At 56.2% G+C, this 17,480-nt stretch overlaps 1 protein-coding gene across 1 annotated transcript; it reads left to right on the forward strand.

Moving 5' to 3' along the window:
- Positions 1-357: 357 nt before the first annotated feature.
- TGME49_232190 (Sec7 domain-containing protein) lies at positions 358-16,548 on the forward strand (the record flags this gene model as incomplete). Its single annotated transcript, XM_002368048.1, has 11 exons — positions 358-3,813; positions 4,209-4,376; positions 5,001-5,091; positions 5,865-6,289; positions 6,746-8,239; positions 8,603-8,979; positions 9,683-10,967; positions 11,364-12,026; positions 12,765-13,229; positions 13,872-14,162; positions 14,713-16,548. The coding sequence occupies 11 exons, from the start codon at positions 358-360 to the stop codon at positions 15,880-15,882; spliced, it is 9,885 nt and encodes a 3,294-aa protein (XP_002368089.1). The 3' UTR covers positions 15,883-16,548.
- Between the last annotated feature and the right edge of the window lie 932 nt (positions 16,549-17,480).

The raw sequence follows: 17,480 nt of genomic DNA on the forward strand, positions 1-17,480 counted from the left end.
TCCTCCAATTCTCTCGGCGGAAACAGGACGAATTGTCCGCCGTCAGCCGCAAGACAGACACCCTACGCGGATCGTCCGCGTGCGAACCGCGACTCTGCCGGCGCTGAGAGGCAGGATCGCAGAGCGCGGACCTTCTTTTCAAATTCACCCGAGTCCGAGAGGCGCCGAAAACGCCCTCCAATCTGCTGATTGCCGTGACACCTTGCGGCGTCGAAAGGCTCCCGTAAATCTTCTCTCTTCTTCTCTCTCGTCTTCTCCCTCGTCTTCTTCTTCTCCCTCGTCTTCTCGCTCTGGCGTTCTCCCTCTCTTTCGGGCCTCGTTCTCCGTGTGCTGTTACTCGCTGGTTTTTTCGCGAGGATGGCGTCGATCCGAGTCGTACCGGCTCGCGCATCCGAGCCGTCTGCGCGAGTCGAGAGTTCTCAGCTGTCTCGTTCACCCTCGCCGCAGTCTTCTCCGCAGAGAGGTCGCTTGCCTCCTCTGGCGCCGATCGACTCTGAGGACGCTCCGCCTGCTTCGCTGTCGTCCTCCTTCGAAGCCGACAACGCGCAGACGCCCCTGGCAGTCTCTTCTTCTCTCGCGTCTCTGCGCCGCCGCTCGCTGCTCTCGTCCTCCTCCGTCCCGTCACTCGCGCTCTTCTCTGCCTCCTTCGTCGCCCGGCACCCGCTCCGCTGTATCTACAGCGAGCTTCACACGCTGCTGACTGTGATCCGCGTCGCCGGCTCGGCGTCGAGTCTCTCTGCTTCGCTGCACTCCGCGTCGGCCAGCTGCTTCGGAGATCCGCAGGCGTTGCCTCCGCCGCTCTCAGGCTTCGTCGAGTCCATCGAGAGCCTTCTCGCTTCGCTGCACCGACAGATTCACCGCGAGTCCGACCTCGAGGACTTCCGTTCGCTCTTCTCTGTGTGTGGGCGCGACTCGCGGCGCGAGAGCGCCTCGCGCGCGACGCCCCGGAGAGCCGCCGACGGCGCTCTAGACACCCGAAGCCGCGGTGGAGACTCGCGACAACCGTTTTGTGAGCCGCGCCGCGAGATTGCTTCGAATCGAGCCTCGAAATCGAACGAGTGCGACCCTCTCCCCTCTCCTGTCGCCACCGCTCTGTCTCCTGTCTCGCCTTCCCCGTATTTTCTTCGCTCCTCCGCTGTGACCTCTCGAGTGAACGGTGCTCACCTGGCTCCCTTCTTGTTCGTGGTGGCGGACCTCTGGCCGCTGGTCCACTCGTCGGCGACGCAGAGTTCGCGGTCGCCGTCGCTCGCGCAGCTCTTCAGTCCGCGGCCGGTCGTCGCGGGGGCGCTCGCGTCTCTTGCCAAGTTCGTAGCGCATGACTTGCTCGCGCCTGCACACTGCGAAGACGCCGCGCTGCTCGCCAATCAAGTCGTCCAGGCAGTCTTGGCTTGCGCGCACCAGCAGCTGCACCAGCTGGCGACCCTCGCCCTCTCTCCGCGGGCCTCGTTCTCGGTGTTTCCGCCTCTCGCCCAAGCGTCCACTCTCGCGAACGCAGGCGTCGAGGAGGAGGTCGTCCTGCACCGCGCCGTCAGTCTCCTTCTCGCGGTCGTGGAGTCGTCAGCGGGACCGCTGGTGGCGGACGAGGGCCTCTGGGAAGCTCTGAAGCTTTGCTACTTCGTCGTGCGACAACCAAAGATCTCGGGCGTCTTGCGCAGCCACACAGAGGCCGTCCTCAGCGAACTGCTGCTCGTCATCTTCGCTCCAAAGCGACATGCCTTCTCCGCAGACCGAGAGCGAGACTGCTCCATGGGAGAGGTCGAGGAGGCGGCGTTTGTGAGGGGAGAAGAAGCCGGAGACGGTCGGGTGGAAGACCGGGGTGCGAGGGAGACTCCGAGTGGCGTTCGGCGAGGAGGCGTTTCAGAGAAGAAATCGGATCGCCACGCATTGGCCAAAAGCCTCCAGCCGGCGACCGTCTCCTACCGGCCTCATGGTCTCGGGGGGCTGTACATGGCGCTGCGATTCATCGCCTTTCTGATCGCTCATGGCCTCCCATTTTCGTCCTCTTCCTCTCGCGCCCCGCCGTCGCTCCGCGCCGTCCCCCTCGGAGGCGAAGAGACTCTCAAAGCGCCGGCCTCGTCTGGGGCCGCCGGCGCCGCGCCGGAGTCTTCGAGCGCGTCGGGATCCGTCCTCGTTTCGGAGGCCAGCGCCTCCTCCGAGGCGTCTCCGCCGACTCTGCAGAGTGCGTCGGCGGCGTTCTACGCGAGCGAAGAAGACCTGTCTTCCTCCGCTGTGTCTCCTCGAGACGTCTCCTCGCGGCGCATGCGAAGCGCGGACGCAGGTGCGTCGATTCGCAAAATGGAGCTCGACTTGCTGGCGCTTTATGACGACTTTTGTCAGAAGGGGAAGGGTGACGAAGACTTCCACCTCGAGATGCGCGCGCTCGGCTTGACTCTGTTGAATGGAGTGCTCGAAGCGGCAGGTCCCGCCATCGCCTGCGCGCCGTCTTTGCAGCAGGTGATGCGCGAGGAGGTCGCATGGGCGATGCTGGGCGCGGCGGCGGGATCGGTGTTCGCGTCGGGACGCGACGCGTCGCTCTTGGTGGCCTCCGAGCTGCTCCGCGCAGTGTGGAACCTCCGTACCTTCTGTTTCCTGCGTCCAGTCACTGAGGCGATGCTCTTGCAGACGGCGCTGCTTCGCGTCCTCGCCTCGCCCCTGCATCTGCTGCTCTTCGAGCCTCCCGCACATGCACTCGGACCTCCCGGGACGTCTTCAGCTGGCGTTCAGACCCAATACCAGAGTCTGTGTCAGCTCCTGCAGCAGCAGGTTGCGAGCCACGACCTCCGCTTCCTGACCTTGGACGCCCTCGTCGAACTCTGCGCGTTGCCGGACTTCCTGCCGCTGCTCTTCATCCGCTTCGACTGCGACGTCCGAGCGCCTCACGACCTCTGCGCTCAGGTCGTCGCGCTCCTCGTCTTTCTGCTTCTCTCTCCCGCGGCGCCTCCCCTTCCCTCCCTCGCGCGCCTGCAGCAGTACCTTCAGACGGTCGGAAGGCCCCGCGACGACGGCCTGCTCGCTGCTGGCGACGAAGGCCTCGCGGCTCTGCATGCCGCGAACTCTCGGCTCTTGCCCCCCTTTCGCGGCGTCTACCGGACACCGGCCTTCGTCACGCTCGCTCAAGACGCAGCGGCGCAGTGCTCGCCGCTCTGCGTCGCGCCAGAGGCTCGAGTGCGGCTCCGCGCGGTGCAGAAAGAGCGTCCTGAGGAGGCCGCCGCGACCTGCGAGAAGAAGAAAGGCGAGAGGGATGTGGACCCTTTCTTCGGGACTCGGAGGAACTACTCCGCCCTCGCGGTCGAGATGCGGAGACGCCTCGCCGCTGCCGAGACAGAGGCCGAACGCGGGGGTCTGCTCTTCGACTTTGGGAGACCGCACGCGGCCACAGAGCTGAATCGCCTGGCTCTCCGCGGCATTCTCGAAGTCCTTGCCCTCGCCGTCGCCAGGCTCGAGCAGCGGAGACGCGCCGCAGCCCAGAACCGAGAAAACAACAGAGAGAAGAACCGAGAAAAGAAGGTCGGGAAGTCCATGCAGAGGAAGGCGTCTGGGGAAGAAGGCCGAGACGGCAGTGCAGACGAACGCAGCGGCGAGACTGCAGAAACAGAGGAAGTGGAGGATATCGAAGAGGTGGAGGAAAGAGAAGAACTGGAGGAAAGAGAAGAGAGCGAACAAGACAGGAGGAGTGCGGCGGCGGAGTCCGTTGCTCAAACCATCATCGCTGGCGGAAAAGCCTCCGCTGCGACCGCCTTCGCCATCGTCCAGCCTTTCAGCCGTCTCTGTGAGAGACGCGAAAGAAAGAGACGTCTTGAGGCCGCCGCCGCTGTACGTGCAGAATACGCCAGGCACAGTTGATGACAGAGGGCGCACTCTAGGATTCATCGATGCAGCGGTGTCCAGCTCTCCGGGGGTCTCTCTGGATACTGCATCTATGTCTATATGCATGCCTATGTATGGTTGAATCTCCAGGCGTTGGAAAAGCCTCTGTGGCTGCGTGTATCGTAGATAAAGGAGGTACGCATGTATAGAGATGTGCATGTATGTATGCATTCCTGTATGCGCAGATGCGTATATCTAGGTGTCTCTCTCGGCTTGTGTGACGGAGGCAGTTGATAGATGTGAACGTATTTTTTTTTGACGCAGTTGCATGCATGTGAAGGTTCTCCGTTGGTTTCACTGACGAAGAGTGTCTTGGTGAATTTCTCGAATTTAAAAATCAGATTTTCAACGCAAATCCCAAGCACTTCATTCCGCACTTGGAGGAGTTGGAGCTCTTGCCCTCCCCGGCGACGCCCCGCGCCGTCGCGGCTTTTCTGCGAGACACGCGCGGCCTCGACTTGGTGAAAGTTGGAGAGTACCTCGCACAAAACAAAGAATGGAATAAACAGGTTCGACAAACATGCCAAAAAAGAGTCTCCAAATGCTCTCCAAGTGCCGATACAGAGATATCTCCATATTTTACTCAGACGTCTCGTTCTATCTTTATCCATATATGCATATCTATATCCATAATGTGCGTGTATACATTCGTGTTTGTATATATAATTATATATATTTATATGCATTTATATGTGTATACCCGTGTATGCATATCGATGTATATATATATATATGTATATATGCATATATATAAATGTATTTATATCTGTTCCACTGGGAGATCCTGCTCTCTCTCTCAGCTGTTGACCGTGCGGTCATCTTCGTGGAGCTCTGTATTTTTTTATCTTTGTCTCTTTCTGCGGGGAGTTCCTTCTCTCAGTGTTCGTCTGCTTTGAAACCGGGGATTTTCGGGAGGAGCTGTGGATGCAGCGACCTGGGGGTGCGCGTGCCTGACGTCTACCTCTGCACAGACAAAGATCTGCATGCATCTGCAAACGTATCTCCACAAATACTCGTTTGCATCTCTACTTTGTTCGTCGATGTATAGATCGACGAATGTTTCTCAGGTGCATGCGTCTTTGCGTGGGTGTGGATGAGTGTTTTCGCTCGGGTGAACTCTTGAATTTCTTCAGGTCTTGGTCGAGTTCCTGGCGACTTTCGCTTTTGCCTCTGTTTCTCTTGTTGAGGCCTTGCGGACGCTCCTCGCTTCTTTTCGCCTTCCGGGTACGACCCACACCGAGAAGGCAAAGCAAGCGTTTATACCTGGCACATGTGATATTCATATTCATATATATATATATATGTGTATATAGATAAATATAGATAAATATAGATAAATATATATAGATCTAGATAAATGTATGCAAATATCCCTGCAGGTGTGTTTATCTGTTAAATTATCTGGATTCTTCGCTTCCTGCATCTGTATCTGAGGCTGGATCTGTGTCGCTCTGTATTATCTGCACCTATCTCTCGGCATCTCCACAGTTCTCTCCTCTGTCGTCTCGGTGTATGTTTCTGCCGATGTGTGCACTTTTCTACATACATACATTCATACATGCATATCTCTCTCTCTCTCTATATATATATATATACATGCCTGCATATATATTTATTTATATATTTATATATTTATAGAGGTATGTGTGGAGATCTGCGCGGCTCTGTGAAACGGAACGTGCGTCTGCGTGGACAGACCTGTGTGACTGGGGAGCGTTGTCGATCTCTCTGCCGTTGCGTTGACGCGCTCGATTCTCTCTGTTCATGCTCCCAACGAGTTCGTCTACTCTTCCCCTCTATGTCTCTCTCTCTGCAGTCGCATCCATATATATATGTATATATATATATATATGTATATGCGTGCATCTACCTGCAGGTGCAGACATATTCATTTCTATGTAAAAGTATACGCACAAATTGTGAATATGTGTATACGTGTGTATGTCCGTGTATTTTTCCTTTCCATTGTTCGTCTGCCTCAATCCATGCCTTTTCAGGAGAGTCCCAGCAGATCGAACGCATCATGGAGGCCTTTGCGGGAGAGTATTTTCACCAGCAGCCGTTTGTCACGCGGCCCGAGCTTCCCGGACAACTCGCAGAAATGGAGCTCTTCGCCGCGTCCGCGCAAAAAGAGAAAGAAGGCGAGAGACAGAAAGACAAGAGAAAAGAGACAGAAGACCCGCGGTTCGGAATTCCACGCTGGGTTGTGAGTGAAGCAGCTTTCTGGAGGCTCGCAGAAGAGGAAGAGAGTGACGGGAGTGGACTCGGCGACGACGAAGATAAACTGGTGGAGGCGCTGGAATTGCCAAGGAGACGCTCCTCCGTCGATTTTGACTTCCCAAACGAGGATGGACTCGTGAAGTCCCAAGACACAATTCGTCAACACCTCACAAAGAAACTCAAACAATTCACCCCGGATAACGTACGGCCGGCACATGTATCACGAGAAAAAATATACATATATATATACTCATCTATATGTATATGTGTACATGTATGAGGTGGGGATACTAACCAAGAGCATGCGTATATATATATATATATATATATGTATATATATATATGATAGACGTTCTCCTGGTCAGGAGCCTGTATATACATATATATATATATATACATATTTGTATGATGGAGAGACAAAGCAGAGGGGCATCTCCAGGCATTTAGAAACGTAAGATAGAGACACGGATCAGGAGTCGATGTATATATATATATATATATATATATATCTGTATGTATTCATATAGGTATTCATTCACATATGTATATATAAGTGTATAAAAGAGTATGTTTGTGAACTGAGACAGCGATGTGTACAGACCTCGACACGCTTGTGAATACTGAAGTCTTTAACTCTTGTCACTGCGCTTGTTTGTAGCCGCCGCGGGGTTACGTGACGTTTGAGCACCGGGATACGGTGTTTGTGTTGTCTTACTCGATTGTGATGCTGAACACCGATTTGCACAACTCGCAAGTGAAGGTGAAGATGAATGTGGAGCAGTTTCTTCGCAACAACCGAGGCATCAATCAGGGAAGGAGTCTGCCGGTGTTCTTCCTGACGGAGATTTACTTGTCGATTCGCGACGACGAAATTCGGATGAGGAACGCAGCGTCGCCACACACTCGCGGCGCGGTGTCTGGACAGAGCGACGGCGTCGCCTTCTCAGGTGGGCGAGAAGAGTCCCTCCAGGCCAAGTTCGCAGTCTCTCGCAGTTCACGGCGGAAGCCTGGTGCTTGCCCCTCTGCAGCGCGCAGAGGTCGAGACAAAAGCTCTCACGCTTCTTCTCTCTTCCACTTCCTCCATAAACGCGAGAAGCGAGAGCGACGAAGAAGCTCAGCCTCTTCAGAGCTCCTCTCGGCGCGGTCTTCGCTCTCCTGCGCAAAGAGCCAGTCCACAGGCGTTCCCTCCAGTGCCGGCGAAACCAAGTCCAGTCACTCAGACAAATCGAGGCCTGCGGAGACCAGACGCGGCGGAGAGAGAGGTATCTGTTCGGCTGCTTGTGCAGAAGGGAACGCCGTTGGAGATCTGGTGTTTGAGAAGCAGCGTGCGACTCAAACGTCTCTGTGGTCTCCTTCGTCTTGGGGAAGTGGAGACGGCGAAGAGGCGCCGCGGATCGTGTTGGAGGCCGAGCTGGATGCGTTGTTCTTCTTCACTTTCTGGGAGCAAGGCGTCTTCGACGCGCTCCGAGGCGTCCTCGAGTCCTCCACGGACATCTCCCTCGTGGAGGCTGCCCTGTCTGGCGTTCTCCTTCTCGCGAAACTGGCAATCGCTCTCGGCTTCTCTCAGGCGCTGAACGTGATCGTCGTCGAACTCTGCGCCTACGTCGACCTCTCCATGGGGTTGCTCTCGCAGGCTGTGCTTCCCGTCCTCTTTGAGATTCTGAGGCCTCCGCAGCTGCAGACAAGGCAAGCAGCTGGTGCTCAGCGCGCGCGCGAGCGAGAAACCGACGCATCCTGCGCAAGCCAAGAGAGAGAGCAAGCCTGTGCAGATGGCGAAGGCCTCCCAGGTACTGGCCTGGGCGGCTGCGCGCTGCTCCGCGAAGAGGGCTGGGCCGCGTTTCTGGAAGTGCTTCTGAAGTTCTTTTCTCTTGGGTTGTTGCCGCCGTCGCTGGCGAATCTTCAGGACTTCTGCGACGCACAGGGGCACCCTCTGCCGAGACTCTGCGCACTGTCGCCCCCCGCCTTCGCGGCGCCAGCGCATGCCCGGAAAAAAGGCGGACGCCGCGGCTGGCTCGGAGACCTCACGAACCTTCTCTTCGCCTTCGCCGACACCGACGAAGACAGCGAAGGCGAAAACGGCGAAGAGGAGCCCGGCCGCGCGAGTTTAACTGCGGCGCAGCAGCAACAGATCGTCGCCAGTGTCTTGGGCGAGGTGAGACGGCGAACGGGGGAGACGGGGGGACTACGGTAGAGAGGCGAGGAGAGGAAGCAGAAAGCGAGGAGAGAGCGAAGAATAACGATACACATGAGAGGCGAGTGAGAAGGAGACGACCAGCGGTCGCCAAAACAGATAGGAAGAGAAGGTTGGAGACTTCCGGACGAGGTGAAAGAAACGAAGGACGAGAGGACAGACAGAGGGGAGAGAACTGAGAACTGAGGCAACGGGCCTACAGTGGTGGGAGGGGGGAGAAAAGCGGGCGTGGAGGGCCAGCGAGGACGTCGGTGTTCCGAGTGCAAAGGCGAAGACTGGCAGATTCCTCAGACACCCGAGAGTCCCTGTTGTTGTGCTTTTCAGGATGGAGCCTCCACCTGTTTCTCGCCCTCTCTGTTTGACAAGCTGTGTCTTCTCCGCTGTGGCACAACCTTCTCCTTTCTCCCCACGACGCTGCCTCCGCCGCTGAGTGTCGAGCGCTCCAGTCTCTCTTCGGAGCTTCCACAGTCCGAGAGTTCAGGTCCTCACAAGTTTCCTCAACCTCTCGGCCTCGTCGCCGCCAGTCAGGGACGCAGTGTCGAGGAGGCGGAGGGGAGAGACGGTGGAGAGAAACAACGTCGCGCGCAGCGAGAAGCGAGCGAGAGGGAAGAACGGGAGAGACAGCTGGCGCTGGTCGCCCCCTTCTTCAGATTCAAAGCTGTCTTGGAGCGATGCTTCAAATTCGACCAACTACTTTCACAGTGAGTTTTCTTCGGCGACTTAACGCAGCGGAAGATCTGTGTCCGCAAGGTGGAGGCAAACCGAGAGAAGAGATGTCCTCAGGAGCGCTACTTTTCGGAATCTCTGCCTCGTCTTGTCTTCCTTCCTGGGGTGCACAGCGCTCTGCTCATTCGCCTTCCTTCTCCTTTCTTGTGCCCTGTGTCTTGCCTTCTTCTCTTTCTCTGTGTTCCTGTCTCCCGCTTCAGCATCCAGGCGTCCTCACAAAAGGTTCACTAACGAGTGTACACTGTAACCCCCCATCCTCACATCTGTTAGCGAATTGGTTACAATGTAGACCTAAAGAAACATACACACATACGGGAACACTCACATGTATGTATGCCTGTATTTATGTATGCCTGTATGTATGTATGTCTGTATGTATGCCTGTATTTATGTGTGTCTGTATGTATGCCTGTATTTATGTATGTCTGTATGTATGCCTGTATTTGTGTATGTATGTACCCTAACGCACTCAATCGCATGCAGAGGTTTGTAGATCTGTCGCGGAGCCCGTGTGACACCGCTGAAGCATTTGCGTTCCTCGACTTCCCCGCATGGTCTCTCACGACGCGCGTGCATTTGGCGACGCGATGGCCAGTTCCTCGCAGAGACTGGCCGTCGTGGTTCGGTGTGGACTCCGAGAGACGGTGTCGGTTCTTGTGCGATTCTTCTCGTTTTCAGAATCTTCACTTCGCTTCCTCCGGCGGCGGCGCTGCCTCTCGCAAGCGTCCTCGTGCTGCACACTCTGCCTCTTTCATCTTTTCCCCCGTCCGCTCCCTCTCTCTCCGACTCTCCTCCTGCGTCAGGAGATCCTGCGCGCGCGTCTTCTTCTCTCGCTGCTGTGGCGGCTGGCGATTCTTCTTTCCTCGAGTCGCCGAACGCGTACTTTCCCTATCCGCGACTCTCGGCTTTTCCGCCGTCCATCCCGCTCGCGGCGCTCGACCGCGGCGTCCCTGGGCTTCTCGTCCCTTCCCTGGGCGGACTCAGCAGTCCTCGCGCGGCGGTCTCTGCGAGTGCGGTCGGCGCCTCGCCGTCGGGAGACGCGGCAGAGCCTGTCGCGCCGCGCCTCGCAACTTTGCGCGAACTGTGGGCCGCCGCGCCGAGAGCCGCGGGTCCTCGAGGCCCCGAGGAGACCCTCCGAGAGACAGACGCGGGGGCGCTGTGTGGGGCGAGCATGGCCGAGGACGTGCGACGCTTCCGAACCGTCGGAGACCGCGCGTTTGCGCTCGAAATCTTTGGATTCCTCGTCGCAGATCAAGGCCTCCTGCTGGTCGACCCCTGCGCGCGAGACTCGCGGGCAGAAGGGGAGGCCGAGCGCGAAGAACAGGAGACCGAGAGAGACGCGCAGAGAGAGAAGGAAAGAGAGGACAAGAGTGGACAGGGGACTGGAGAGGAAAACGGAGAGGACAGCTTTGCTGGGGAAGAGGTGGCGGACAGTGAAGAGGCTTCCAAAACAGAGTTCCTGGAGGAACTGTCGACCCAGGAGTTGGTCTGGCTCCTCTGCAACACCCACTTGAACGTCTTGCTTCGCCGCTATGTGATCGCAGCGGCCGCAGAGACCGTGCAGCCGCCGCTTGTCGCCATTGAGGACGCCGTCCGTCTCCGGCGAGCGAAGAGAGAGACGAGAGAGAACAGAGAGGCCCCGGAAGCAAGACAGCGACTGGAAAGAGAACAAGGCGCACTCGTGAGACAGATGCTCGCTTCCTGGGGCAGGCAGCTCTCCGTAGAAACGCCCGCGTGTCTCGACAGAGAGGAACTGCTTTTCATCGAGCGGCTGATGGTCGCGGCGCTGCGTCTGGTGGCAGAGTTCCTTCCCATCGGCGCCTGTCTCGGTGACCGTCCGAAGTGTACAGACACCCTGGAGGCGTGGATCGAGCCGTCCGTCCTCCACCTTCTCGCCCTCATCGTGCACCTCCACCCCAACGTCTACATGCTTCAGACGGAGAGAATCAGTGCCGCGCTTCAGGTGAGGAAGACTCGACGCATTAAGCTGCGTTTTCAGCGGTTTTTTCCACGCACCGTCCGCAGATACGTCCCCTTCTCACCGCCTTCAGACTATCCAAACGGGTACCTTCTCCTCCTAGAAACATCATGGAGAAAGACAGATCTGCCTGTCTCTGCAGAGGTGCATTTTGTGACTTTTTGACCGTGGTCGTTCTCTCCGTCCTGTCTCTGTATTTGGCTATCCTGAGAGATGCACGGAAGCCCTTTTTTCTCCTGCAGTTTTGTGCACTAGCGACGTCCAGCTTGCCTTTCGCCGACCTCTCCCTTTGCTCCTCGTACATCACTCTCTCCCCCGTCCAGAGTCGTCCTCTCTGCTCATCGTCGCTTTGCTTCCGAGGCCCTCTGTGTCTCTCTGCAGCTGTTGACGTCGCCGGAGTGTCTCGCCTCGCTTCGGTCGCCGCTCGCGGTGGATGTCTTCCTTGGAATTCTCCAACGCACAATCCCTCTCCCGCCCTTCTTGCCGCCCTCAGCGCTCCCCGCCTCGCTGCTCCGTCAGCAGCCGCAGCAACTCGCCGCAGGCGCCGCAGACTTCCTCGCTCTCTGGCTCGAATCCCCAGGGGCGCTCCTCGAGGCTGCCCGGCCGGGCCACTTCCAGGGCTGCGTCCAGACGCTGCTCGCGCTGAGTGTACATACACCCCAGCTGGCCCTCCTGAAGCCGGGCGCGGGGCTCGCGGGGCCGCGGGAGCTGGAGGGGCGCGAGTGCGGCGGGGCCTCTACGCCCCACGCGGGCCTCCGCTGGGGCTTTCGGCGCCTCGCGGGCCCCCATCGGAGACCCGCGGGGGGGGCAGAGGCCCCAAGTGGGGACCTGGGCTCGGCCTTCGTCGCGAATCTGCAGGCGCTGAAGATGCTCAGCGACCTCCCGGGTGCAGTCGCAGCCGCAGAGAGGCGCGAGGCCGAACGAGGCTGCGCGCGGGCTTGGCTCGACGCGGAAGAAACCGCCGTGATGTGGGTGAAGGTGCTCCAGGCGCTCGCGATTTGCTGCGCCTTTGGACCGAAACCCGTGCGGGTGAAAGCTCTCGGGGTAAGAATGGAAGAAGGCGTTAGCGGAAGCGTGAACAGAACGAGGAGAAGAAGAGGGAGATGAGAAGCAAAGGGTGATAAGGATGAGGAGAAGAAGAAACGCGTGAGAAAGAAACGGATGAAGAGGATGAAGAGGATGGAAACGGGGACGAAGAAGGATGAGAGGACGCAGAGGATGAGAGGACGCAGTGAATGAGAAGCGAAAGAGGGAGAGACACAGAGAGATATAGGTTGGAAAAGGAACACAATCGAAGGAGGAGAAGGAAAGGGAAAGTGAGACGTTCAAGGGGATTCACGGACGCGGGTTTGCTGCTTCGCTTCGCAAGCTCTCCGGTGCTCACATGGCAAGTGTATCTCCTGTGAAAGTGTGCGCATAATTCACGCAAATAGATATGTGGGGAAGTGGAACTTCACATGTCGATGTTTTGTCTGTTTTTCTGAGATTCCTGTCTTCCAAAGCCTTCCTCGAGACATCTCTCAGGCAACAAAGCAACGTTTCCAGGCCCTTTCACTCTCTTTTCGGCGGAGTCCAGACTCCCCAAGTGAATAGAACGACACTGTATATCTGTTCTGCTTGTCTACAGCTGGTGGCTTCCCGTTTCCAACTCTACACTAGAGACTGTATACTCGATGCACTGAGAGTGAGGTTTGAGAGACGAATTGTCCATACAGGGACCTCGAGAAGCTGTTCTTGGACGTTCAATTTGCCTTCCTCTAGTCTCATCTCCTTCATTTGCAGCTCCTGCAGCAGCACCTGGTCCGCGCATCGTCGCCTCTGCCGGCGTCTGTTGAGCCTGAAGACTCGTCGACTTCCGAAGATGCTGCTGGCGGACCTTCACTTCTGCAGACCGTGATGACGAGCCCTGCAGTATGGCGCCTTGTCCTCCAGGAAGCTCTCTTCCCGCTCCTGACCTACGGCTTCCAGTACCCGTACGAAGCTCCGGCGCGAGGGGCCAAAGAGAGCCGCGGCGCGGAGACAGCGACGAGACGCCTGCCAAAGACAGCGAGGCACCCGCGGGAGGCAGGACCTTCGGACCAGAGCGAGGGCGAAAGTGGTGAGACAGAGGAGGCGAAAGCCGTCGCGGAAAGTCCGTACACCTTCCCGGCGGAAAGCCGAGCGACGCGGCCGCATGCGTGGATGGCGGTGCCTCTCGGCAGACGATACACACTCGAGGCAGCAATTGCCGCTCTCGGGGCCGAGGAAGTAAGCTGCGCTTTCCATTTTTTCAATCTAAGTACACTCAGGTCACTGAGGGATGCCATCAAGACCAGCACACCACGGGCTTTGGATAGAGACTTTACGCGGCGCACCATATGCTGCGCGGCGTCTTCGCCGAGAGATTCAAAGATTTACACAAGGAAATACCGAAACCGAAGACGAAACTCGTAATGGGAGACAGACAGAGCAAGAAAGCCAAAGAAATACAGATGCGTAGATCGACACGTTGCTAGATGTGCACATAGGTGGGGTCGATATTTAGACTACGTGGAGAAATAAGCAAGGTGTCAAACAGATCGAGATACAAAGAGACAGGTGGACACAGATAAGCAGATGGCCAGAGAGAGAAATGAAGAGAGATAGACAGGTAGTTCGATCTACACGTTGATGACATCGATAGGAAGAGAGAATGGAAATAGATAGATTGCGTATATTGGTAAAACGAGAAAGGTGTGAAAACAGATGTGGAGTAGGGTAGACGGAGCTTGAGAGGGCGGAGAGATGGCAACCGTTCCAGTGCCGGTGTCTGATCCCTTCTTGAGTCTTGAGTTGAGCTTAACAAGGAACGTGTTATCTCTCTCGCGGTTCAACAGTGTTTTTCTCTCGAAACGGTGATTGTTTTTCTAGATTCTGCAGCGACGGGCGGCTTCGGCGAGTCTTGTGTGTCGCCTTTTTCTCTCTCACCTGGATTTTCTTCTTCAACCACTCAACCCTGTCTCGCGTTCCTCGAACGAGCGCGACGAAGATCGAGAGGGTGAAGAAAGTGCGCTGCCCCTCCTCGGTCTTGTCGGAGATCAAATACTTAGCCACTTTGGAGGCAATTTCGAGGCCGCGCATGCAGCGGCGACCTCTGGAGGCCTGCGTCTGCTGCTGCCCCCCCTCGTCCAGTTCCTCGAGCTCCTCGTTGCACAAGCCAGCGTACGTCCGTCCTGAGACCTGAGGAACGCGCGGAAATGGACGAAGCACAGGAACGAAAAAAACTGCATGTACACCGCAGCGTAGAGGCAGGGAAGGGAAAAGCAAGTAGCGAGAACAGAAGTGGAACACATAGATATCTATATAAATATATATATGAAATTGTATAAGTAGAATTATACCTATTTGAAGGAAGGGGAAAGCAAACAGAAGAGAGAAGGGAGTTGGAAAACGAATCCAGATTCAGGCTTTGAGAAAACGAAATGTGGAGATATTCCTGTCATGTGTTGTTGATATATGTTTTCGCGAGAAAAAATCTGATGTTCGATTCTTTTTCCACGTCTCTTCTGCTTGACGCCTCGTTACGGTTTTGATTATGTAGAAAGCGCGCGTTGGGGTTCCGTTGTGGAGCGAGTCTCCTACAGCATTCAGGTCATTCCACATCGGTTCCGCTGTAGATGTGTAACTACGTGCAACTATTTTTTTGGTCTTTTGTGACCAAACGCAAGGTTCGAAACGAGACCCTTTTGCAAACGTTGTGCTCTCTGTCCAGGCTGCGCCACTAGTGTTCTGTGACGCTTTTTTGGAAAATTTGAAGAACACACTTTTGGTGGTGCTGACCTCGCCCGCAGTGGCCAGGGCCTCGACGGAGGGGACAGTGGAGCTGCCGCCGCCGACTGCAGCGGACTTTGATTTTCCTGTGGAGGAGAAAGCAGAGGAGAAAGACGGAGACAGAGAGAAAGACGGAGAAGCGAAGGAACAAGACGAGAAAGCGGACGAAGAGGGTGGAGCGGACGCGCAGGGACGCACGAGAAAACGAGTGGGGGCTCGCAGTCAAGTCGGGTCGCCTGCGTTCTTTGATGCGGCGCTGCAGCAGTTATCCAAGAGCCAGCAGCTGCTCATTGTCATTGCTCACCAAATTATCTCTCCGTCCTTCCCGTATCTTGTGAAAGACCTCTTGGCAATTATCCTGCCGACGATACTTCCTCGCTCGAGCGTGGCAGCGTCCCCGTCGGCGTCGTTCAGAACCGCAGAGGAACAAACCTCGTTGGGCCAGGCTCTGGGAGACAGCGAACTGCATGCGCCGGTTCGGCCCGAGGAAACCGGGACGTCGGAGGGAGTGCAAGACGGAGACGCGGTCGGAGAGGACTCCAGAAGCACGGAGAGAGAAGAAGACACGAGAAGATATCCACAGGATCGACCGCCAACGCCGCCACCGCCCCCGCCTCCGCCCCGGCCCCCTTCCTTAGGGACTCCCCCAGATCTCGGAGTGAAGCCCCGGGAGAGTGTGGGCGGAGCGACGCCAGGAGACCAAACAGAGAGTCCTAAAAAAGGGATAGACGAGGAAAAAAGGTATGAAGAGCGCGATGTTGGGGAGGGGAGCTTGTGCACCATCGAGGCGGGACAGACTGCTGACGGCGAGGAAGGGGCAGAGAAAAAAGAGTTGCACAGAGGCCGTGCACAAGATGCCGAGGGGACACTGCCACCTGAGGTTCCACAAAAGGAGGAAGGAGAGGGAAGAGGAACAGAGACACGGAACGAAGTTGATGTAAATAGTCAACATAGACCAGGGGAAGAAAACAAAGAGTCGAAACAACATCCGCGGCCGCGAAGCTGGCGGGAGACGTTCTTCGGGGCAGGCGCTGCAGCTGCAGCAGCCGCCTTGGGAAGGGAAGTCTCTTGGACGGACCAAGCTCCGGATGGCAGGGGACAGAATTCTTAGATTCAGGAACACGAGGACGAAAAAGTTGGAAGCAGTTGTGAACGTCTTCGAGAAGCTGTCAGGCGGCAGACATAAATGAGGAAGCGGATGGCTGCGGTGTAACTCAACGAAAGGGGGAAGGGACGTCGCAGCGGAAGGAAAAGGAGGGTTACTTTCTCGTTTGTTACCGGGGGGACAGCGTTCAAGAACTGGAATCTGCAGTCACTTCTGACGCAGAACAACGTCAGTGTGCTGCCGCGCTTCGGGGATAGTTGCCTGTGTCGAAGTTGGGGGTTGCCGGAAAGAGAATGTAGGACGTGTCAGCTTGGGGAACATTAAGTCACCATAGTAAAAGGATCAGTTTTTCACCAGTACAGGATGATAGGACCCACTGCAAACACCAGACGGCAAGAATGTTGCGTTGACGAAGGGTCGCCTGATGGCAGTGTACTAGGCTGTGCTGATTTGGAGCCACATGTTTGCGGCCTGACACGCGACAATGCGGAATGCTCTGCATCTTACCTCATGCCAATCCTGGCTTGTGCATTCTGTGTGGTTATCTGTGGTCTAGTTCTGTTTTTTTCCCTCAGTGCGACTTATGAAAACCAGTTACCCTTTCGAACTTGTGCTCTGGAACGCATCCAGAGCTCTCAAACTTTTCGTGACGTCTAATTCTGCCGGTTGTTGCAACTAACGCAGTCCTGCAGATACACACTACACACCTTACCAGCTGCTCAAGGATAATTCTGAATCTCGGGCTATCCAGTTCGTCGGTGTTCGTTTGCCTGCCAGAGCCGGCCAGCACGTGAAAAGCGAGCGGAACGCTCCAGTTGCTGGAAATTCGATTGACGTGAATCCTCTCTTTCAGCGTAGTTCTTTTTGCTTGTTGTTAGCACTGCAGAAAATGTCTCTTTGGGACGGAGGACTCATCATGGGGGAGGTATCATCGTGGGTCGTGCTAGTGCTATCATGCGCCGGCTGCACCGAAGCATCAAACCTTTCATCGAACGTACCTCCATGCAAAGCGAGCCGCGAAACTAGAATGCAGCCGCCGGCACTCTCGTCGCTATTATGCCGTACGTTCAGTCCACTTCTGCCATGGCCAGTGGATGAATCACTTTTTATCTCCACCGAGTTTGCTCATCTAATCTTTACTCTAAACGACCGCTGTTCTTGACTTGAGTCGAAGAGGCATGTGTATCGCGACTGCGACGGCCTCACCAACGCGGCTTACGCATGTGCGTGTCTTTCCGCGATCGGAGTGCACCTGCAAGTGAACACAATGGCACCCGTAGAGAAAGTGCCACAGGCCCAGCGACAACATGTGCAAAATATAATGACGTTCTAGCGCAACACAGAGTCCGTCATTGAAACTCAGCGATGTAGGCTGTTTTATGCTTTTTAACACCCTTGCCAAAAACACGATTTAGTGGAAACTGAACGCGAGCGCGAAGTGGGCAGCTGTATGTACAGCCCATTAAAGTTGCCGAACTGGGGATTCCGAGCGTACTCTTCGCAGATGGCGCTTCTGGTCTCGCACCTGCTTGAGTGACTCTCCGTCAAAAACGGAAACAGGATATTCAAGATGGACGCTTACACGCAGAGTCAGGTTAGCGGAC

This window comes from Toxoplasma gondii, chromosome VIII, assembly GCF_000006565.2.
Source record: "Toxoplasma gondii ME49 chromosome VIII, whole genome shotgun sequence".
Taxonomy (NCBI): Eukaryota; Apicomplexa; class Conoidasida; order Eucoccidiorida; family Sarcocystidae; genus Toxoplasma; species Toxoplasma gondii.